This window comes from Typopeltis vanoorti, chromosome 21 (genome assembly GCF_054136105.1).
Source record: "Typopeltis vanoorti isolate ZY-2024b chromosome 21, IOZ_Tvanoo_1.0, whole genome shotgun sequence".
NCBI lineage: Eukaryota > Metazoa > Arthropoda > Arachnida > Uropygi > Thelyphonidae > Typopeltis > Typopeltis vanoorti.
The window spans coordinates 88,034,514-88,060,429 of NC_143569.1; the positions used below are offsets into that span (position 1 = coordinate 88,034,514).

Genomic DNA, 25,916 nt, shown 5'->3' on the forward strand with positions numbered 1-25,916 from the left:
CTAGTTGGAACAGACTTGGATTCCAGGAACACGGGAGAAGGAGGCCAAAGCAATGTTTCCTGTGTAGGGGCTGTGATAGGGAAGAAGAGCTAGCAATCTTGCTATGAACATCAAAAAGTGTGAGGTAATTGGCCCAGTATTGCATTAAGCTGTTAATACATGCAAATATAGCAACAACCTGCTTACCAAAAAGGGAAATTTTGGACATACTCGCACATTAAAGTGAAGTTTATTAAAAAAAAAAAAAAAAAAAAAAGTTCATTTTTTTTTTCATATGTACCAGGATTATTTACTTAATAATTAAGACACTTACTGCATAAAATTAAATTTTGATTTTGTAATGCGCACCCTTTTTTTTTTTTTACATATATAATTCTACAATTCTACATAGAAAATGCTGTCAAAGCAGCATTTTTAAGTAATGACAGCTGTGAAAATTACACTACTAAATGTTACACATCAAAGATCCTTCTCTTCTATCTGGTTATTTAGTTTCCCTAAATAAGAATTTTAGAGTATCTACAAATAAAATATAAAACAGAAATGTGGAGGTAGTTCTGATGAATTTGAAAGTTTATTTCTCACTTGGTTAGACTATAATAAATTTAGTTTAATCCTTTATTCAAGTGTGAGCAAACAGAGTTTGCACCTGAAAATATCTTCAGGACTGGGGTAAGGTAGTACAACACCGGGCACCTCGTAGCAAAGGTGGACCAAGATAACATCACTCCTATCTCAGTATCTCCCATAATGCAAAACACATCTCCTTGCAGATATGTATCATGTTATGCATTAAGGAAGGGCCACTACCCAGACTAGTTTCAACCTTTATTGAGGTCTCTTCAGTGGGAGCCGGGCCCAGAGGTGAAGATACCATGCAGAAGCAATGACAGGTCATTTTTACCTATAGGAGTTGCCAAATGGTGTGCCACCATTTTATTAAATTACTCTGGATTTAGAGAAAGATCTTGAAAGTTTATTTTTCACTTGGTTAGACTATAATAAATTTAGTTTAATCCTTTATCCAAGTCTACCTTACCCCAGTCCTGAAGATATTTTCAGGAGCAAACTTTGTTTGCTCACACTTGGATAAAGGATTAAACTAAATTTATTCTGATGAATTTCTTTCCATATACAGTAAACCCTCAATTTAACGGACTTTGGATTTAATGGACAAAATGTCTGGTCTGTATGTCACGTGTGAAAATTAACACCCTGTTCATTTTAAAATGCTTTTAACCAAGATTTGCTTATCAATTTCAATGCACAGAATCTGAGCATAAACTTAAAGTTGCCTTATGACCCTCAAGTTTTTCAGGAATCAAAATTATATTATAATTATGATTATCAGCCTTCTTTGGAGTCAAAAGACTCATTGTTGGGAGATCCCACTGTCATACACACAGCTCAGCTCATCATACAACATCTTAAATGCATTCACCATGTCTGCATCCAGCAACAGTCTCAGGCAATGCATTCCAATAATCTGCTACTACTCCCAATGTAAAAAAAACCTACACCTATTCATCATCCCCCCCCCTTCACCCTCGTCCATTTGCACCCTTGTATACAGCATCCAGATATGGCTTTTTATTCTCCTCCTATCCTCTCCTTCTATGAAAAAGTTTTGCACAGTAATTTGGTAATAATCTCTTACCAACTTACATGTGTCAATCATATCCTCCCTTTCTTTTCTAATTTACTTGACTCTACAAATTGCATTTTCTTAATCTTGCTTCATACTCAACATTCCAGAGATAAGAAATCACTTGAGTTATTTGTGTCTGGACTGTTTCCAGTATCTCCTCATCCTTCTAAAAACAAGGTGACCAAATCTGTGAGCAGTAATTGATGCATGGCCTGATCTTAGGCTACACATCAAGGTCATCCACTTCATTGCCACAATCCGTTGTGCTCTCCATACAATTTTAACAATGCTTCCCCTAAATTACCAAGTTGTCATGTGGCAACCTATCAAAGACCTCTTGTCTAATGCATTTATCATGCTATTGTAAGCCAATAACAAACCCATACTGTCCACTAAAGAGAATGCAGCTTTTGTCAACTCAACTCTGGATCCTGGTCTTTATGATGTAAATTTTGTGCACCTACATGTCCTGAAGAGTGTTGACCTTGAAAAGAATCAGTGAAACTTGATGCTACGAAGTTCTATCAAAAGGCAGTTTTCTTATGCAAATTGTGGGTAATGGAACAATATGAATGTCATGTTTTGTATCAGTGCATACAATTATGATAAATTTCTTAGCCTCTGTCTGAAAGCAAAATTGAGTATTTTTCTACATTTTCAACACAAAGTTAAAAACCAATGTAGATTAACTGTTTGTAATATATATACTACACATATCTAATGTGAATAAGTCACTGATTCTATTTGATACAAATAAATTTTGTACCTTTACTGTTTTTATAGTACAAATTTTTGTTATGGAACTTTGTAACGTTAACTTAAATAATCATTGTAACTTAAATAAAATTGACTTAAGCCTGTCATTCTGTCTGTCACGTTGCAAAACAGCATATATGTCAGTTAAATGATTAACTTGATCTCTTTGACTTTTAAACGTTTTTTCTAAATTTCTGAAACTCAAATTCCAAAATTTCCCAATTTTTGGCTATTGCTTTACCATGCATTTTATTATGAAGTCATGCAAGAGTGAAGTGCAGCATGCAGCATTCAGCAGAATAAAGAATTGCTAAGCCTTACCTTTGTATAATTAAGCGGCAAACTATCTTTTAGCCACCAGCAGCAGTAGTGCAGTAAATATGGAGATAAACAGTACTCCCAGAAGTGAGTTAGCTAGTTAAGTGTTTGTTTCATAGAAAATAGTGGCTGCATAGAACTGCTTTTTTTTTTTGTCCCCAAAACCTTTTGCCTATTATCATAGCTGAAGAAATGCTATGAAAGCAGCTCATCACACATAGAACTTAGTACAATATTTCAGTAGGCACACATGGAATTTAAAGCTGCACTTATGTTTGTTACTGAAATTAAATTTAGTGCATTGCATTATATCATATAAGAAAACATCTTCCTTTGGGTATCAGATTTCAAATATAACATAAAAGGTAAAAATAAAGTAAAATAAATACATACTGAATAAGGAATGCTAAAAATATACCAAACATTATTTATTATATTAGATCAAGCTTTCTATCATCAAATCAAACTTGGCATTTTAAAATTACCTATCAATAAGTTTTAATGAGTAAGTAAACATTTATAAGTTCTTAATAAGTAACACATTATATGTTGAATAGATGTTCTTTAAGAGGATACTTGTGCTATGAGGTTTCTTTAATTTACATGAAAACACAAGGAAATAAGTAAATAATATTCATTTAAAGCCATATATTTCAGCCTGAATATTACAGGCCATTATCAGTGGCAATGATAATTAATTACAAGATAGAATGCAAACGATGGACTGATTTGAAACATTGAGAGTTGTGTGAAGTTATACATAAAACAATGCAAAGGTATAACTGAGGAAATATTGGATTATTAATTATTTACTGAATGTGAATAATTAATAGTTAAAAAAAAAAAAAAACTTTAGTGATGTGTGATTAGAATAAGACCATATCTTAGATAGTGAGAGGCAGTCATTCCGATTTAAGCTAAGACAGTTAAGTAGGGCTCCGGCACTTTCTTTAAACAAATGTTCAAATTTATAGCAACACAGATGAAGTAAACATGTTTGGCTATCGCACAGTCATTTTTAGCACATTTAATGAAAGCTCAGATTGGTAATTCCCTTCATAAAAAAAATTCATCTGATTTTCTAGATAAAATGAAAAATCTTTCCCTAAAACCCACTGATCTAATGGTCAGCTTTGATATGGCATTGCCCTTCACTAATGTGACTCTAGAGCAGTGGTTCTTAACCTGGGGTGTGTGCACCCCTGGGGGCGTGAGAAAGTATTTCCAGGGGTGCGAGAGAAGTTTCTAAATTTTGACCCAGATTCAATGGACGACAGCTATTTAATAAAAGATGATCTTATTGAAATACGAGCCAATGCATGTATTCAAATGGAATTTGAAAAACTGGACTTAGAATAATTCTGGTGTACACAGAACCTTATCCACAGCTGGCAAAAGCAGCATTGCAGACACTTTTACCATTTGCCACCACCTACCTGTGTGAAATGGGATTTTCATCACTTTTGCACATAAAAACAAAAGCCAGAAATTGCTTAAATGCAAGTGATGACTTACGTGTGGCTCTTTCAAAAAAGGAGCCTCGCTTCAAAAGTATTATTATGAATAAACAACAACAACATAGCCGTTAAACATTGAGATATTGTTTTGTATGTATATGTAAATGTATGTGTTTATTTTTCAATAAACAAATTATCTTACAATAGATGTAATTTCCTAAATAAAGAAATAGAAACACATTTTTCAAGGGGGTGCGAGAGCTTATTTTTAAATTCGAGGGGGTGCCGAACACTAAAAAGGTTAAGACCCACTGCTCTAGAGGATAAACTACATCTACTTTCAGAAACATTTCCACAGGATATAATGGAATTACTAGACTTTGTTATTCACTCTGGATATTTTATTTGTCAAAAGTTTTACAGTCAAGTTGAAGGAATTGCCATGGAAAGTCCACTCTTGCACACTTCTATTTAGAACATTTAGAAGGTATCCTATTCTCAAAGATAAATGCCCTCCTTAGTCTTCATTTTGGGTTTGTTATATAGATGACATTTTTACGATCTGGCCCCATAATGGAGAAACATTACCTACTTTTTTTTCTTTTTATCTAGTATAAACAATCTACATCCACATATTAAATTTACTATGGAAACAGAAAAAAACAAATTATCCTTCTTAGATATGCTACTCCTCCGCTCACTATCAGGTGAATTAGTTACTTCCATTTATCGAAAGTCTACTTTTACTGGATGTTACATTCAACAGCAATCTGCTCACCATCCCTCATAGAAGACTGGAATTATCAAAACATTACTCCAACATGCTCACACTATATGTTCTACATTCAACAATTACAGTAAAAACTCTTAAACATCAAATGATATATGAAACTGTTAAACATCAATATAAAAGTATGTTTCCAATCCCATACATTTCTAGCATCTCAGAACCAATTTCCAGAATTCTTAAGAAATATAATTTAGTGGTTACTTTTCTTCCTATCAACAAATTATCATAATGGTTTCCATCTTCCAAAGGTAAATGCTCTCCTCTGGCTCTTCCTAGTGTCTACCAAGTTCATTGTTCTTACTTCAGAAAAACTGGATAAGCATTGGAAAAGAGAATATAAGAACACTAATCTTACATTAGCAACAGGAAATCTGGCTTGACATAGCATGCAATAGATACAGACCACAATATCCTATGCTCCGAAGCAAGCTTATTCATCTCTTGCTATAAATCTGAATGTTTATCTAAAGAAAGTGTTGAGGCCTTACTACCTCACCATCCAAACTTAAATCAGAATAACTGCCTCTCACTATCTAAGACATGGGAGAGTCTTATTCTAATCACATATCACTCAAGGTTTTTTTTTTATTTCATTTAATAAATAATTAATAATACAATATTTCCTCATTTATACCTTTGCATTGTTTTATGTATAACATCGCATGGCTCTCACAGTTTCAAATCCATCCATTGGGTTTGTGTTTTGCCTTGTAATTAACTATCATTGCTACTGAAAATGGCCTGTAATATTCAGGCTGAAATATATGGCTTTAAATAAATATTATTAACTTATTTCCTTGTGTTTTTGTGTAAATTAAAGAAAGGTTGAATAAATATCAGAAAAAAATTATATTCTCAAACCAGTTTGAGGTTAGATTGTTTGGAATCATGTCTAAAGCAAATAAGGTTGTGCAGCCCAAATTTGAGGCAAATAAAGTTTCTGTAAATCAAGCATTCCATCTTGTAATGTTTCATAAGCATTACATAGTTGCTTATGAAGTCTGGAACATCTTCAGCATGGATCATCTTGGTAAAAATTAGTGGATAGGGAGTTCAATTCACAATACACATTGCAAAAAGGTTACTCAGAAAACTGCTGCTATAATGCAAAAGACAATGACAAGTAGTAATAAGGAGATGTAAAAAGCACCGATTGGCCATATCTCTCAATTTCTTTGTTTGCCACTGAATATAGCACATGGAAAGACTTTTGTTCTCGTGTTGCACAGTTTGTATCATCTGTTTATGCAATAATTCTATCCCATGGAATGGTCAGAAGATGCAATATATATATATATATATATATATATATATATATATATACATATGATATAACTAATTTACTCGGCTGAGAGACATATTTTTTTGAAAATGACTATAAGCTGAGAGATAAAAAATAGAAACACTATATTAATTAAAATTTAATTACTTAATTAAAATAGTGTTTCTATTTTTTATCTCTCGATTTATAGTCGGGGGGAGGGATGGAATTGCTTAACGGTCAAAGCTGTATAACTGAGATGAGATCTCCAGCCTTTAAAGGAATGCAGATAACCGACCAGGGATTCTGACCTAATGTTCAATCCTCACCTTCTCATGGTGCATCCTGTTAGGTATCTACCTGGATACTGAATTTACTACGAACGAGGATGGACTGACAATTTGGGATTTATCTGATCAAATTGTTTTCTTACTGGCTTAAACCAAAATATAAAATGATGGTATAACATGACAGAATTTCATGCTGCCTGGAGGCATCGCATGGTTAAACAAGGCCCCTGTTGTTTAACCGAAGAGAACCAGGGCAAACAGCAAAAAGTCAGCTATTGGAACAAATCTGAAAACACACCCCAATTCAACATCACCAGAGTTCAAGATCGGTACTATCAACAAAAGAAGCCTGAATGGCAAATAAATGGAGCTAGCTGAGGAATTGGTTAAGTACCAGATCGACATAATAGGGTTGCCTGAAACAAAAAAAAAGACAAAAACTGGTGAGATCTTTCTGAGCAATAAATACAAAATGTTATATTCAGGCAATGACAATCAAGGAAAAGAAGGAGTAGCTATAGTATTCAACACTAAATACGAGACTAATCTTCTTGAATGGCAGACAGTAGAGTGATGTGGGCAAATATCAGAATGGGAGAACTGGACAATGAGACTTATTTGTGTCTTCTATGGTCCCACAGAAGGTTCTACTAAGGTAGAAGTGAGGAATTTTTTTGGACACAATGAAAAATGAAAAGTTGGTCCTTGTTGGGGATCTAAATAGCAGAGTAGGAAATGATTGTCAGATATACAAAAATATTTTGGGAAAATTTGGAGAAAAGAGCAAAGCTAATAATAATGGCAAATACCTGTTGGATTTCTGCTCAGGACATGGACTACATAACTCAATGGATTTCTCCATCTGACCAAAATAGGGCACACTGCAGTTACACCAAAGATGATAAACTCATATCCAGCCATTCAGCTTTGGCACACAAGAGTCCATACTCACATGAATAGGCTCAATAATACTATGGCATCCAGAATTCCTTCAAATGTCAGCAATGTGTTTGTAAGTTAATTTATAGCTGTTATTCTCTTGTAATGTATATTTTTGTATTTCTCTTTTTTGTGTTATGCACCTAATGAAGTTTTCTGAGATGAAACTAGTTGTGAATTCAAATAATAAATAGTTTTTTTTTTTTATTTTTGTATCTCTTGGCTTCCAGTCATTAAATTTCTTTATGTCATAAAGGCTTGCTGCATGTACAGCAGATTTGATCACACCTAGATATGTTTGAAAAATATCCAGGTGTGATAAAATGTGTAAACTTATGAACCAGTTTTTAAAAGTAGGGCCACATGGATCTACTATTATGAGATAATAATAGATCCTTGTATGTACTATGTGTTTGGATATGGTAGCTTTCCTATATATATATATAAATGTAAATATCTTTTTTTTTTCTTTAGGACTGTCGTTCTTCAACATTTTATCTCCTCTACTATACAGCAGTGACATTTCTGCTCACACTGCTCTCTCTCTCTGTGTGTGTGTAAGAGAGAGAGAGAGAGAGAGAAATCACAACTGCTCTTGAAATCTGCAGACAGAAAACCAGAGATGGAAAATAAGAATAAACAAGAAATTGGAATTTGGAGAAACATACATATATTAAATGGCAGTGATAATTTAATGAACGAAGTCTGTGATGTTGTTTTAAAACTGAGATTAAAAAAGGGAATGTATTTTGTCACTTAACTGCATGTGTTCTCTGGCTGATTTGAAAGCGGTAACCCTGGTTTATGAAAGAAAAGACCTTACTGCTTCCACAATGAGACTGACAAATTCAACTGCAACTGAAAAGACCTTATAAATTTTCTTCATGTCTGAGATTCTTTCAACCAAAGGGAGCATGCTTTTCTGGCAGCATTACATTTGACATTTAAGGTTAATGAAGTCATTTCTCCTCTTTTCAAGGCCTTGATACAATCACATAGTGTTCAGATTTGATCTCGTAGATTCAGAGAGAATATAGAAACTGTGGATAGGCTTCAAAGAAGAGTAAGAGAGATGATATCAGAATTATGGAATGTAGATTACAAGGATAGATTGTGAGTATGTAGACATTATAGACTGCAGACATTGGTAGACAGGATAACCTTTTGAGAGGGTATTATAGGATATCAGCTGATAAAATGTTTTATTATATGGAAGGTGGGAAGAAGACAAAGGGAGTATTCACAGAATTAATCTTGTACCCAGTTAATAAAGGAGTCAGAGCTAGATTTTTCACTCACAGAACAGAGTGGTGAGCGAGTGGAACAGTTTGCCTGGCGAAGTAATGAATGCATCCAGTGTGAATAAGTTTAAGAGAAGGCATATCAGTTGGTGGGTGATCTATGGCCTCCCTCAATCTGAGACTGCCTCAACTCTCTGGAGGTCTCAGATAATAATTATAATTCACTAGGTAACCTAGATAATGCAACAAGATTATCTTGGTTGCCTAGATAATATGGAGAAAACCATCAACAATCTAGTATATGACAAAAAATAACCAAACGTTTACAATACTGACTTGGGCATTTCTATAGCAATGATCAACTTAGATATGCTTGCAGACCACCTTTCTTTATTCAAATGGCTAGATGAAATCTTACAAGATTTCACATTAAAAGGTGAAAAGCTCCAATTTTAAATGGATGAGTGAGGATTATATATTGCAGGTCTATACTGAATTGTGGTGATTTCATTGACACTATATCTGTAAAACAACAGTCACATGTTTGATTCTAGTCACTAACTAGATGAACTTCTTTGTAAGACTGTTTAAAAACCAATTCTGGATTTATTCACTCCTGGATGCAAGTATGTATTTTTTATTTTTATTATTATTTTTTTTTATCCTGAAAGAAACTCAGGTTTTTAATCCTATAACTCAGTAAAATCAGCCTCAGAACATACTAGTTAAGATCAGGAACATTGCCATGGGGAATGCAATCAATCAACTTTAGAAATGGGGAAGAGATGGAGACCAGATGCCTACCGATTTCTCAAATGTTACAATTAAAAGAATGACACCTACTCCTCTCTTTAGCCTTTAAGGAAAGAACAGACAACAGAGGATTTTATGATTCTTATTATCAGACCCCATGAAGTCAAAATGACTCATTGCAGAAGGTCTCCATCATCTAAGACAATGCTCCTTAATTCAATTCACCTGCATTCTTCCAGCAAAAAAAAAAAAAAAAATCTGCTCCTGTTCACTGGTGTGCATGCAAACACACACACACACACACACACACACACACACACACACACACACACACATACACACACACACACACACACACACCATCTTATACAGGAATGTTCTTTTGTTCTGCTTCCCCTCTCTCTGAGTATGAAGAATCTCTTCTGCATTAATCTGCTCAAGTTAAGTTGATGGAATTTAAAGCCAAACCAACTAAGGCTACAAGATCAGTATATTATTATTATATCTGTGATTATCAGTATTACTTTCAGACCTCTACAGAGTCACAGACTCATTCTGGAGGTCTTGCTGTCGCACAAATACAGTTCATCATACCATACCTTGAATGCATTCACATTCTCTGTAGTCACTAGTGTAGTCACTCTAAGGCAATGAATTCCAATAATTCACCACTCTCCATGCAAAAAATCTACTTCTCACTCCCTTGCTCACATCCTCCTTATACAACTTCCAGAGTTTTTTTTTTTTTGTTCTGCTTCCTCTTTCTGTATGAAAAATCTCTTCTGCATTAAATTGCTCAGGTTAAGTTGATGGAATTTACAGCCAAACCAACTAAGGCTACAAGATCAGTATATTATTATTATATCTATGATTATTAGTATTACTTGTTGCGAGGTTGCTCTTGCTCTACCATGGAGCATGAAGATAGATTTTTGGTTATCACAGCACAACATAAGTGGTGCATCACGGCAGGTCAGCTTGCAATCATCCCTCTTGTTCTCCCCCTATCTTCCATGATTCTATGAAAAACCTCAATGTGAATTTGATAAAACCCCTTACCAACTTATGTCTCTATCACCCCCCACCTTCTCCAATCGACTAGATTGCAAACTGCATTTTCTAAACCTTTCATCATGCTCAAAATTCCAGACACCAGAATCCACCTAAGTTAATTGTCTCTGGATCCTTTCCAAACTCTCTTCATCTTTTTGAAACACCAGGTGACTAAATCTGTGCACAGTAGTTCATCTGGCTTATAAAATCACATAAACCTGTGCCCAAATTGGGGTTGACACCAACCACATGATTCTTTGAAATAATACCAAATTACTATATCAAGTAAGCATCTTGAAATATCGACATTTATTCAAGTATGCTCTGAAATTTTATTACAATGACTGAATCTTGTCTGCAATGATAAATTTTGTATTCCCAAAGATTTCTAAAAATTTCTTATTACAAATGAGTTTTAAGTATTTTTTTCAGTTCTAGAATTCAAAATTTTTTTAAAGCTATTTTCCAAATAATTCTATTAATTTCAAAATAATATTACCTTCTGCTCTCATCTCAGGAGGTGCTTCTTCTCCATCAACAACAACTGGCTCTGCTTCACGTTCACCAGAGACTTCTTCAACTCTATAAATATAAACAATATGACTTTTCATAAAATACAAGTACTGTATATTCAACTTCACATAATATTTCATTTAATATTCAAAGTGTTAATAGTCATTTTTTATTTTGGTTTAACCAATAAGAATACAATTTGGTCAGCTAAATCCCAAATTGCCAGCCCATCCTCGTTCGTTCAGTATCAAAGTAGATACCTAACAGGGTGCACCACGAGAAGGTGAGGATTCGACATTAGGTCAGAAGCCCTGGTCGGTTCTCCGCATTCCTTTAAAGGCTATGAGGAGGTCTCCTCTCAGTTATACAGCTTTGACCCTTAAGCACCCCCTAATACAATATATACAAAATGTTATATTCAGGCAATGACAATCGAGGAAAAGAAGGAGTAGCCATAGTATTCAACACAAAATACGAGGCTAATCTTCTTGAATGGCAGTCAGTCTCAAGTAGAGTAATGTGAGCAAATATGAGAATGGGGAACTGGACAATGAGACTTATTTGTGCCTATGGTCCCACAGAAGGTTCTACTAAGGTAGAAGTGGAGGAATTTGTTGACGCTTTAGAAAAAGCAACTGACACAATGAAAAAAGAAAAGTTGGTCCTTGTTGGGGATCTAAATAGCAGAGTAGGAAATGATTGTGAGACATACAAAAATATTTTGGGAAAATTTGGAGAAAAGAGCAAAGCTAATAATAATGGCAAATATCTGTTGGATTTCTGCTCAGGACATGGAGTGGTTATTACTAACACCATGTTCCAACATAAAAATGTGCACAAATTCACATGGAGAGAAGAGGCTAGAAATAAGAAAAGTCTCATTGACTATGTTATTGTTGATAGTGATGCTTTCTCTCTGGTGCAGGACACCAGAGTGTACAGAGGATTTGAAATTGGAAGTGATCACTATTTAGTCTTGAGCAGGATAAAATTGAATTTCATATTGAAAAGAATAACATGTAAGAAAGTTTTAAAGCGAATAAAAGTTGAGCAGCTCTCAGATGTGAACTGTAGACTAAAATACAGAAAGATTATTGAAAAGAAAATGAAAGAGTTTGAGAACAGGAATCAAACCTTGGAGATTCAGTGGCAAACTCTGAAGAAAACATTGATTGATTCTGCCAGAGAGGCATGTGGTGAGGTTGTGTGCAAGGATAAAAAAATCAGAACTCCCTGGTGGACACAGGAAGTTAAAGAGGCAGTGAAGGAAAAGAAGAAAGCATATCAAAAGTTCCTGTCAATAAGTCAGCTTGTGCTCTTAGAGAATATATAGACAAATGCAAGAATGCTAAACACTGTGTAAAACTAGCTAAACAAAAGTCATGGGAGGACTTTGGCAAGAATATAGAAAATAAATATCAAGAAGGTGGCAAAATATTCTGGAGGTTATTGTTCAGCTGTAAAAGGAGTTAGAGATGATAAAGGTGACATGAAAACAGGAGAAAAAGATATCCTTGAAGTATGGAGTAATTACTTTGAAAAACTGCTAAATGAAACAAACAGTGATGACAGCACAGTGATAAAAAACACTGACCAGGCATGCAGTCAGGAATACATATCCATACTTGAAATAGAAAAAGCCATCAAAGGCTTGAAATGTGGAAAGGCAGCAGGAGTAGATGATATTCGACCAGAAATGCTGAAGTATGGTGGAATAAAAGTCTTACAGTGGCTGCACTGCATAGTTCAGAAAGCCTGGACAGAGGGACGAATTCACGATGATTGGAGTAGAGCTCTCATAGTACCCATATATAAAAAGGGAAATAAAACTGAATGTGAGAATTACAGAGGTATTTCCCTACTGAGTGTTCCTGGCAAGATCTATGCAAGTATACTTGAGAAACGGTTGAGAAGAATTGTGGAAGAAAAGCTTGGTGAAGAACAAGCTGGATTCAGGCCAAATAGAGGCTGTCAGGATCAGATCTTCACTTTACGACAAATAGTCAAGAAAGCATGGGAATATAACAAAGATCTGTATTTAAGTTTTGTCGATTTGGAAAAGGCATATGACAAGGTGATAAGAGAGAAGCTATTCAATACGCTGCAGTTATATGGTGTCAATGGGGCATTATATCAAGCAATACTTAGTTTTTATTTGAGTTGTAAGTCAGCAATTAGAATTGAAGGAAGTTCAGGAAGATGGTTTAATGTTAAATCTTGTGTGAGACAAGGATGTACATTATCCCTTCTGTTATTCATTATCTATATGGATCACATTATGAAGGAATGTGGTATTAAACCTGATATCGAAATTGGAGATGTTAATGTCAGCTCTTTGCTTTATGCGGATGATGTTATACTTCTAAATAAATCCGCTACAAGTCTGCAAGATTCTCTGACTAAATTGAATAGCTGTTGTAATAGATAGGGTATGAAGGTCAGCAATAAAAAGACAAAGACAATGAAAATAGGCAGAATCATTGAAAATGTCAACTGTGTTGTGAATGGAGAACCTGTGGAACAAGTAAAACATTTCAGCTACTTAGGCACAATTTTTAGTGAAGATGGTAAATTAAATATAGAAATAGACAACAGAATCAGCAAAGCTGGTATGGTGGGAAGTCAATTGAATAAATTCATATGGAATAAGAAAGAAATTAGTTGGAACACTAAATTAGCTGTATACAAGACAGTGTTCAAACCAGTTTTAACTTATGGATCTGAGAGCTGAGTCAGAAGTAAAACACTTGACCAAAGACTAGACACCGCAGATATGAGAGTCCTGAGAAAGATTATAGGCGTGAACAGATGGCATCAATGGCAATATCATATTAAAAATGAGGATATTAGGAAAGAACTTGACATTGTCAGCATCCAGGAATGCGTTAGCAGAGCTAATCTCAGGTGGTATGGTCACTTAAATAGAATGGGAGAGGAAAGATTAGCAAAACAAGTGTTCTCTGCCAGGTTGGCAGGAAAACGACCCAGAGAAAGACCAAGATATAGGTGGATTGATACGGTACAAAGTGCCTTAGACGATAGAAATATAAGATCTGATAATGTTGGAGTCTTGACAAGTAACAGACTGATTTGGAGGAAAATTGTAGATAGGAAGTTAGTAATGATGTAATTTTTTCATGTAGTACTGTCATATCCTGTACACCCCTTGAGGGTACATGGCAGGAATTTGATGATGATGATGAGTGTTAATAGTCAACAAGCACTTATCTTACTAACTACGCTATATATTTGTGTAAAATCTACCACACTTACTCACAAAGAAATGAAATCAAAACACAAGCCTGACAAATTCAGATGAATAGCTTGTGGCAATTTGTATATCTGATGATTTTGAGTAGAAAGCAGGTACACATTCAAAATTTCAAACCGCACACAATGAGGTCATGTGGTAGTACTCAACAAGATAAAAAGTAAAAGGCTGCACTAAGCAAATTGTGTTTGAAGGAAGATTTTTTTTTTTGTGAAGGAACAAAGCTGCAAACTTGGATGTCTTGTAATGTCTCAAAGACATCATCAAGATGATTTCATGTGGGGAAGAATTATTGGAAAGCATGAAGAAGGCCAAGAATTACTGATATTACTAGAGAGTTTGGAATCTCACATAGTGTTGTATCCAGGCTCTGGGCAGTGTTTCAAACCAGTGGAATGTGTTCCACATGCTTGTTAAGAGGTTGCCCTTGCTCTACCATGGAGCATGAAGACAGATTTTTGGTTATAACAGCAAAACATAAGTGGTGCACCACGGCAGGTCAGCTTACAAGTCAATTCCATTCAAGCACAGGTATGCAAATATCTCAACAAACTGTAGCAAAATGTCTGTGACAAGTAGGCTTATAACCTGAAGGCCTTGTAGTCTGCGTTCCTTTATCCACAGCTCATAACAGAGCATATTTTCATATGCTCTATTATGAGCATATGAAATATGAGCATATGTTGAATCCATGAAAACTGGACAAGACACAATGGGTTAATGTACTCTTTATAGATGAGTCATTTTGTCTTTCCTGTGATTCTATATGACGCTTGATCTGGTGTGAAAGTGGTACTGCTTGCCATCACAAGAATATTCCTGAGAGGGATAGGCATGGTGGTGCTGAGGTCATGGTGTGGAGAGGCATTATGCTTAATGGACACACTGAGCTACAAGTGCTGAAAAAGGGACTATGACTGGTAAACGATATTGTAATGAAGTTTTTCAATGTCATGTTCGATTGCTCCATGGTGCCATGGGTGAAGAATTAATTTTTATGGATGACAGTGTCACACACCACATCGTACATGGGCAGTGGAGATACTTCAGAAGAACCAAGGATATTAATCGAATCGAGTGGCCAGCACGCTCCCCAGATCTCAACCCCATAGAACATGTTTGGGATGCATTACTGCTTGAAATTCTCCTCCAGAAAACAAACAAGGCCTTATCTTTGCTCTGATGTAGAAGTGGGCCAGTTTGTCTCAAGAACTCCTGAATCACTTGGTGTTAACCACCTTACTGGCCATTATGGATCAAATATGCATCCTCATATGCTTCATATCCATCATATATTTCAATGTAATATCAATGGTATTACAATTTTAATATGCACTTCGCATCCATGTTTACTTGGACGTACATATACATCTTGGCCAGTAGTGTGATTAAGCATGATACAGCATTGTGAGAGCTGCATCGCAGTTTGGGGTGGACATATTCCATACTGAAATGCCTTTCTGCATCATTTTCTGTAAGTACTGTACATTATTTCCACAATTATGACCTTAGGAAATTTGTAACTTTTACCAAAAATATGTTGCAATTTAATTTGTATGAAGTTTAGAACAAATTTTTTGTGTCTTCTTCTCTTCAAGGATTAGGCATTTGCCTGTTCTGGCTTCATTGGTCTTTCCATCTTGTCACTGGTCTTCCCCTCTCTCTCTCTCTTTCCTTTTGATCTATATCTATCCACCTCTTTTCGAAAACGATGCAGAAAATGCCTTTCTGCATCATTTTCTATTAGTACTGTACATTATTTCCACAATTATGACCTTAGGAAATTTGTAACTTTTGCCAAAAATATGTTGCAATTTAATTTGTATGAAGTTTAGAACAAATTTTTTGTGTCTTCTTCTCTTCAAGGATTAGGCATTTGCCTGTTCTGGCTTCATTGGTCTTTCCATCTTGTCACTGGTCTTCCTCTCCCTCTTTCCCTTTGATCTATATCCATCCACCTCTTTTGGTAGTTGATATCTTTCCATCCTAGATAGATGTTCTTTCCATATCTCTCTATATGGAGAGTAAATTAAATTATTCTTAAAAATTTCATCTCTGCAGCTTGTGTTTTACTTTCATCTTTCTTTTTAACTGTCCATGTTTCTGAACCATGAGTGGGAATGGCCATTATTTTATAAGATTTTAGCTGAGTTTCTTGCTTGTTTTTTTATTCAGTGTCCATATTACTGTGTCATATGTTCTATTACTTTATTTTCTATAACCATTTTTGATCTAACATGATCCTGACCTTTAAATGCCATGTATGGTAATTCCATTGCACAAGGATGGTGCAATGACCAATGTATCCATCCAACTATTGACCAATTAGTATCTCAGGAGTGGTGGTGGTGAAGATTTTGGAAAAATTGGTTAGGGCTCGCATTCAGCTTATACCAAATGTAATGGATATCTTTTTTTTTATTATATGCCAGTTTTTCTCTGTATATTTTATCAAAAGCTTTCTCTAATCTGTAAAGGCCATAAGAGTCTCTAAATTAAATTCTTGTCTCTTTTTCAATCATTTGTTTTAGCACATAAATATTGCCTATACACGATTTTCCATGTCTGAAACCATTTTGTTCTTCTGAAAATAGATTGTTTGCAATACTGTAAATTTTGTATTTAATAAACTTTAACTTAAATTTAATAAACCTGTATTTAATAAATTTATTCCTCTGTATTTACTAAAATAAAGAGCCAAAAGGCTTCATTTTGGCAATGCAAAATTATATAAATTAAGTGGGTATTAAATCCAATATCATTTCAAAGCCGAATACAGGAACTATAAAAGTTTTGTGTGAAAATTGCATCAAAATGGACCAATAAGAGGCGAGTGTGTTCCTGCAAGCTCTCTGGTCAATTTTCACATGAAACTTTTATAATTTAATTAATTTATATAATTTTGCATCGCCAAAGTGAAGCCTTTTGGCTCTTTATTTCAGTAAATACTTACGCACTGACTGAGAGTTTTCTTACGGAAAATACACCTCTCCGACGCTTCAAGTTCCTTAGTACTGAGAGTTTTTGCTCTCTTAGGTTTCTGCCTGGTCTCTGATGAAAACCAATGAGTTTGAAACAACTGTCAGACCAGTGAAACCTTATCAAAATGGACCAATAGGAGGTGAATATATGGGCACTTTGAGAGCTTCCTATAAGATTCAACTAGGGCAACTTGTAGTATGGCGGCAAGTGTATTCCCGCAAGCTCTCTGGTCAATTTTCACACAAAACTTTTATAGTTTCTGTATTCGGGTTTGAAACGATGTTGGATTTAATATCCGCTTAATTTATATAATTATTCCTCTGTAATTTCCACAATCATATCTGTCTCCTTTCTTAAATTTAGATATAACCTTAGCTTACAGTAAAATCTTTTAACCAATCTGATGGAACCACACATTTCCTCCAACATTTATTTATTAATTTTAAGAATATGTGATGTAAATATTCTTCGCCATATTTCCAAAGCTCTTTATTTATGCCATCTAATCCAGTTAATTTTCAATTTTTTGATACTTTTATTGCTTCTTTTAGTTCTTTCAATTTTATTGGTTCTATATCAATGTTGATTTCTTCATTATTATTTACTTTTCTTAAATTTGGGTCCTCCCATAAATTCTTATAATGTTCTCTTGTATTATGTTGATTTGTGCTGTATCTCTTTCTTCGGTGTTTAATTTCCTTAATACTTTGTAGTCTATGTCTGTCTTCTTTTTACTTCTTTCTATTTTATTAATAAATCTATCCCAAGAATCATGGGAGCTTTCTGTACTAGGGTTTTAGCTATGTTTCTTTTGTGTTTGTATATTTCTTCTTTTTCCTTTGTATGTTTTCTGAAGAAGTGATTTGTATGCCATTTGTTTTTCTTTTATTGCATTTTCTATATCTGTGTTTCAAATTTTTAATGTTTTTCTTTTTAATATTTTATTTTTCTTTCCAAGCACTTCAGAGGCTGCTTTATGGATTACCTTTATTAAAGCTTTTCATTCTTCTTCTATATCTTCACTGATTTGTGCTTCGTTTAGGCAGGGGCATGCCAGTAGTGTCTGGCACCTGTGTGCAAAACTTTAGTATGCGCCCCTATCCCCCCCCCACCTCCAATAAAAAATCACTTTAAAAAACGTTTTTTTAAAAGTATTTTCCTCCTCTTTGGAGCCTTTACTATCCTGATGCTTGTGTGCATCGCACACATTGCACACATGGCCGGCACACCCCTGCTTTTAGGTAATCTGTTAATCGTGATTGATATAGCATTCTAATGCTTTCTTCTTGTAATAGACATACTTTGTATATATGTTCTATTTTTAGTTTTTGTTGTTTTTTTCTTATTCACATCCTTTCTCCATTTTGCTGTATTTCTATTTTAGACTACTAAATAATGATCTGAAAAAATTTCCCTTTCTCTGTAAACATGTACATCTCTCACATGTGGGCTAGTTTCAGATTGGTAATAATATAATCAATTGTAGAAGACTGTTTCTCTGCCATTCCAAGTATATTTATTTATATTCTTCTTTTGGGAAAAAAAATAGTGGTTATTTTAAAATTATTGAAAGTACAGAAGTCTAATAGTTCTTGACCATTGTTATTATTATTATTATTACCCAAGACCCCATGGAGTCAAAGCCTCACCTTGGAGGTCCTTTTATCATCATACCATGCTTTAAACACAATCAAATTCTCTGCATTCCAATCATTCACAACTCTGCATGAAAAAAACCTGCTTCTCACTCCCCTACTCACACCCTACTTATGCAGCTTCCAGGGATGACCTCTGGTTCTCCCACTATTTTCTGTAGAACCTTTCCAGCATTGATCCTATAACAACCCCTTAATAACTTGTAGGTCTCTATCATATCTCCTCTCCTCCTGTCCACCAGACTCTGCAAGTTGCATCTTCTCAATCATTCCTCATACTCGACATTCCAGAGGTCAGAAACTACCTCAGTCAGTTGCCTCTGGATCCTCTCCAACATCTCCTCCATCCTTCTGAAAACCAGGTGACCAAATCTGGGCACAATAGTCCATGTGTGGCCTAATTGAAGCCCTTATACAACAGAACAAAAATCTCCCTACTTCTACAAGTCAGTGTCCTCTGCATCATTCCCAGAAGCCTTTGTGTTGTCTTCACAATTTTGGCTATGTGTTCCCTAAATTTCAGCTCCTTATCCACATCACCCCCATATCTCTTATTTCCTCCACTTCCGACAATATATCCTCACCAAGCATAAATTCTGCATCCCATTTTTTTATGAAAATTTCTCCACATTTTCCTAAGAAATTTGGGATTGGATTATTTCAAACTGTAGCATTAAGATCTCCTGTTATTCATGGGACACATCCTAATCATGACAGAGTATTATATTTCTAATTTGCTAATTTCTATTTCTAATTTGCTTGCAGTAGTACTAAGTCATATAATGATGTCATTGTGAAAGAATGCTGTTTCTTTGTAATTCTATTCAACTAATCATATTAACCCAAAGTTTTGGGGAAAAAAATCATAGTAGATTAAAAATAGGCACTAATGTTAGCTATTTGCTTTAAGAATCTGTTATGGCCATATAACTCAGTTGTATGAGTTCTGATTTCCTAGGTATGTATGTATATGAAGATTATATCTAGTATACACATCTAACCTATATAATCTAAACACAATTTTCTAAAGTTATAAGTTACACCAGAAAGTTTGTTATAGCAAAAATTTCTCATATTACTATTATATGGACTTTTTTTTTTTTTTTTTTTGGTAATTTTCTAAAGGGAGAGTTGAATAGCCATTACTACACATACCAGTCACTGAACTGGAAACCGTTATGCAGATTTATGTAAAAGTCACTTATGCAGCATATATGCAAAATACCTGGTAACATGTGTCACCATGTGTTCTAGGCTACTATTTAGCTGCTGGTTAGTAATTGTCAACAATATTGATCACAATGGGAAACCAAAGAATCTTTCGGTGTTTGATAAAAGGCTTCTTGTGAATGCCTGTCTGGCTGAAACTATGATTTTGAAAACAGCAGACCTGACTGGATTTTCAATAGGTGAGATATTCAGGTTTTTAATTAGTAGGCAAATAACCTACTCTGCTTAACTAAGAGGCGGAACTGTGGTCCTAAGATAGTCTCCCAGGAATGAGACCGTCATCTCAGAAGGTTTGTATGGACAAACAGAACTTCCTGTGTGTAGCAACTGACTGAAGCAATTAATGAGAGTTGATCCCAATCCATATCTCACAGAACTATGTGCAGGGAATTGAAGAGGATCAGTATTGGCAGTCGCAACATAGAAACCACTGATTCCTGCGAAGAACTGGAAAGTTCATCTATAGTGGTATCGGAAACACTGTGACTGAACACTGGAAGACTGGAAAAAGTCATGTAGTCCTACAAGTCACTGTACACCTTGTTCAGTACCGACAGTAGGCAGAACATAATGGACCCAGCAATATCAGGGTTCCCCTGATACATTGTTGCAGATCAAGTCCATCCTGCAATGTTAACTTTTATCCAATAGGTGACAGTTATTTCATGGATGATAATGCTATTGTTCATTGTGCAAGAATTGTTCAGCAGTGGTTCAGTGAGCATAACAGTGATTTCCACCATCTTCCCTGGCCATCATCTGAACTCCAGAGAATAAATGGGACATATTAGAAAAACAGATTCAGGAGCAAAGTCTTCTTCCATCAAATCTGACACAGTTAACAGACTATATGGTGAATGCCTGGTAAGTTGTAGGCATAGATACAACCCAACACCTTGTAGAATCTATGCCAAGCTGTATATGTGCTGTAATTAATAAATAAAAGTTTCTAATTCAGTAGCTGATATCTTTAATTTACATACCGAACAGCTGTTGGTGCTTCTTCATGTAACGGTTCAGGTGGTACTGCCTTTGCTAGTTCTTCTAACCTCTTCCTTTCTGCTTCTTCCTCCTCTTTTCTTTTCATTTCTTTTAGTTCATACTAATACAATATAATGAATATTATATTCATAAAAAAAAGGAAATTCCATAAGAAATACTTTTTTTTAATTTGATTATTTGAAAAAAACTTTTTTTTTCTTTTCCCCATGAACAAATCACGATATTACTTATCTTAAACTGATGGAAAAAATTAAAATATAATATTTAAGTCGATACAATTTTAGTTACACAAGTTTAAGTGCTACAGAAGCAATCTAAACATTTTAATGACTAATGAAAACATGCCCAGAAATTGAGTAAAATACTATACACAGTTAGTTGTTCAAAAGACAAAACAAAATGTTAACTTAATATCCTTAATTATCCTTGAGCCTATGTAAGTTAAGAACTTTGTAACTGTAGGACTTGTCCAAATATAATATAATATAATTATTACCAATGAACATAACAGGATTAATCCTACTGCTCTAGCTGTAAAAGAATATTCTTTGCTATACAACTCTACAAATGAGAATCTCTCATATGCTTCCAAATTAAAAACTCAATCAACTTGTTCTTATTAGTATACATTTATAAATAATTATAAATGTTTTATAAATCGATTTTTTAAGACTTTAAATACATTTTTTATGTTTCATTTGTACAGGGTGGCCCATAAGTCAAAAATGGGTTTCAACATTTAATAACTTTTTATTTATTAACTATTTTATTCTTTTTTTTTTTATTTTTGTTATAATGAATTACAGAACTTGGAGATTTTTTTTATTACTTATGAAAAACCACATCAAATAAATGCCTTCCATTTTTGGCTTCGTAAAGAGAGGCCCTTTTTATGGCATGTTCCATGACAGCTGTTAATGTTTTTGGCTGCAGTGCCCTAATTTTTGCACAAGTGTTCTCCTTCAGCTATTGGAATTTCTGGGGACTCTTTTATACACCTTTTCCTTCAGGTACCCCATAGCAAGAAGACAGCACCTGTCAGATCTGGAGTGATGACCAGGTAATCACATCTCTTTGTGAAATTACATTTGTTCTTTGCGTTAGAATCAAATCTGATTTTCAAAATAAAATTGCACTATTTTGGCTCATTGTTGGACTGTGAACTTTTCCATGATAAATTCCCAAATGTTCCTTAGAATCCATGAAAAAAATAAAAATAAAATAAAATTAATAATAAAAAAATGTGAGTGATGCCAGGTAGTGTGTTTTGCTGGAAGGTTTGTGTAAAGGCTCATAGTTCAGATAATGTTTTGACTAATTAATTGAAAATAAGTGTGTTTATGTGCAAGAGTTTCGGTAGAAGTTGTGCACTTGCATTGTTTGTAGTGGGTGGGCTTGTTTGTTTAATTGTTTTTCACAAAATCGTCAAATTTAGTACACTGATACAACATAGCAGTGAAAGACAAATCATTGGGTAGGTCTGTGTGAAACACAAAGGTAGACAGCATAGATTTCTCAAAATGGTACGGTGCTATGAATACAGTATGTACATGTAGAGGAATGTTATAGATGACCATTCCTCCACGTGAATAGGAGAAAATAACAAGTTTGGGTATGTAGGAAATATGATATTCTTATGGACCATGAGGCTTGCTTAAATATGAGTTTAAAGAGTTCAAATACGAGTATATGAAATGGCATCATAAGTGACATGGCAGTTGAAAATTGTACAAATATTCAGAGAGTATGTGGAAATCATGACATTGATTTCCACATATTTATACAATGTTAAAAAACAGAGTGAAATTAACAATAAAGTGGGTAATAATGATGAAAAACAGATTGCAGTTAACGGTAAGGTGAAGAGCCAGATTAATGACAAACAGGTATGTGACGAGCTATAAAATAGTGAGGGTGAATGATAGCAAAAAAAAGGATGCAAGATTTGAAAGCTAACGATCGTTTCAAGGAAGTTTGAGTCCTTACAAGCGGTTTTAATGAGGTCCTTGTGAGTTAGTGAAGATGAGGCAGATATGGAGTGAAATGAAGAGAACTGTACATATGTATAGAAAAGTGAAGTTGAAATCAAGTTATGTCAGTATGAAAATGGTAATGAAAGACCTGCGAGTGGCATTCTATGGCGATTCAATTATTAGAGGTGCAATAAATGAGAAGATGCACAAGGTTTGTTTTCCTGGAGGTAAAATGAATAGAGTGAGGCATTGGATATAAGATCTAAGTGAGCAAAGGAGTTGATAGTGGTAGTATAGATAAATGACTTGACTGGGAAAAAGGAGAATGTAAGATTGGATATCAGGAGGTTGTTGAGAAGGATAAAAGATAATAGCATGATAGGAAGGGTAGTCAGTGTGTTGCCCAGGTATGACAGTAATGAGATGAGGCAGAGAGCAAGAGTTATGATGTGTTAGCAGAAATGCATGAAGAGAAAGGAGTGCAGTTCTTTTTTTAAAATTATTTTTATTTTATTTTTTAATATGTAGAATGAGTTTGAAGGAAAAATTGAACTGTTGGACTGCATTTGAATGGTTTTGGTGTGAATCATTTGGAGAGAGCTGCTAGAAGAAGAGTAATGAGAGCAGAGAATGGATCTGAGTGAGTAAGAAGCAATGTGAAAGAGCAGGAGAGTAAGGAAGGAGAGACTCAAATAGTGCTTATAAATGAAGAAGTATGTCGCATGAGTGTACAGAATGTGAGAACAAGTGTGCATGACAAACAGGGAAACAGGGAGACTCAGAGTGGACAGAGGAACACAGCGTGAGAAAGGTCGATGCTTGAAGAGGATGTGAATGCATGTGTAGACAAAAAAGGAAAGGGGGAATGACCTGGGATGTAGAGAAAACAGTTGGTTTTGAAGAGGATTCTGGGACAAGTAAGGAGAAAAAGAAACGGCTTGAGGAATGTATGGAGAAGTCACATCTAATAAGTGGTATCAGCGAAACTTGTTATAGATCCAGGAATGAGCTGTTATTTGTATACAAATGAAAGCGTAAGAATCAAGGCAAATGAAATGGTTGCATTCATTGAGTCTGTTCACCCAAAAATTGTTAGAATAAGTGAGACATGGTTGGATGAGGATGACATCCTGAGAGGAATAGAGATGGAATGGTATGATGTGTTTCGTGAAGATAGAAACGATAAAAAGGGAGAGGGGGGTGCTATCGATGATAGAGAAAGTGTTATGTCCATACAAGGTAGAGATGCAAGAGGAAAATAGTTGCAGTGGTTTTGAGGCAGTATGGTGTGAGATAGAGATGAATAGAAGGAAATACTTAAGTCGGATGTTTTTATACACCTGGTAATGTGGATGGTAGTGACCATGAAATGTATAATCAAATTAGCCAAGCAAATAAGAAAAGGATGAGTGTTATGGTTTTAATTATGACAATATGTTATGATTTTAATTATGACAATATGTTATGATTTTAAGTATGACAATATAGACCAGGAAGAGAAGATAGCATCTGGAAGTAAAGGAAATGAATTTCTTGAATTTTGAGGGACAACTATCTCCAGCAGTATGTAACAGAGGGATTGTAAAATATTGCGAGAAATTATTTTTTTTAGAGAATTTTTGCTAAATATTTTACAATATTTTTCATCTGAAATTATAAGAAAAAAAAGGTATTTAATTAGTTGTAATAAAAAAAAAAAAAAAAAAAAAAAAAGTCCGCGCGGTTAGCCTAGTGGCTTTGCGCTTCGCAACCATATGCCTGGGGAAGGAGTGTCCTAGGTTCGATTCCCGTCTACGACGTGAGGAGCTTAAGGATCTTCCTCAGCCATAGCCAAGTTAGCTGGTCTTGGGCGTGGGCAGCAGGGTTTTTTCCGCCAGTTTATCTGTGGTTTTTCATCCCGCAAGCAGGCAAACCGGCCCCGTGAACACACAGGTTACAGTCATAAATACTTACGGCAAGGAAGGCAACGGGAAACCACCTTGCTCATAATCATCTCTCCCTAGAATGGTAGCATATAGCTACCTTCCCGCGGCCGTATGGCAGATGGGAACCAGAAGAATATAAAAATGTAAAAGAATACTGTAATACTGGAATACTGTAAAAGTATAAATTGCTGTTAAAATGCACCTGCACTTTAAACTTGTTGTTAAGAGCTTAATAAGAATTAAGCCGGATTAGCACCGAATGCCACCAAAATCGTAAGGTCAAGCAGCCAACGATGACGTCAATTCGTTCATTGCTTCTGGCTAATCTTGGAATACTCTGTATTAAGAACAAAGGACTGAAGATAGAATAAAAGGCAATGCAGCAGGTGGTTCTGGGCTTTTTGGTCCTTGGCTCTTCACCTACTGTTCTATGGGATTCCTTCCTGAAATCCAGGAGGTTCGTTTTCCCACTGTCGTCACCCAATGTTCACCGCTTCCAGCTCGCTCTATGCTCCTGGTAGCTACGGCAGAACCCCAGCGTGTCCGACGAAAAAAGTTCTCAAGGATCAACAGGATGAAGGACGTTTCAGTTCCAATGTGTATAACGGAATGTATGTCGGACTTTCCTCTCGAGATTGTTAGCAAGTAAGCCATTAATTTGTTGTAGTATGTTATGTGTATGTAACTCGAAATCATAAAAGATTGAGAGAGGTTACTTGTTAACTAGCAGGAAAAGTGAATGCAGAAAATTATGTATTGTTAAGTATGTCTAATTCACAGATTGATTGTGATAGTGTCTGAATTAGTGTCATTTAAGTTTTGAAGAATACATTGAAAGAAGGTTGAATGTAATCCCTCC

The 25,916-nt window shown here is 35.0% G+C and overlaps 1 protein-coding gene across 7 annotated transcripts in view; it reads right to left on the bottom strand.

Moving 5' to 3' along the window:
* The window catches only part of LOC150095089 (spectrin beta chain-like), a 577,773-nt gene that overhangs the window by 47,197 nt on the left and 504,660 nt on the right, over positions 1-25,916 (bottom strand). For 5 of the 7 annotated variants that reach the window (XM_090411296.1, XM_090411299.1, XM_090411297.1 and 2 more), the window contains 3 exons: positions 21,141-21,259; positions 11,006-11,088; positions 2-70 (listed from right to left, as the gene is read on the bottom strand). In XM_090411296.1, the coding sequence (XP_090267422.1) occupies positions 2-70; positions 11,006-11,088; positions 21,141-21,259 (271 nt within the window). The remainder of the gene's footprint in view (position 1; positions 71-11,005; positions 11,089-21,140; positions 21,260-25,916) is intronic. The other 2 variants (XM_090411298.1, XM_090411295.1) reach the window with 1 other exon arrangement.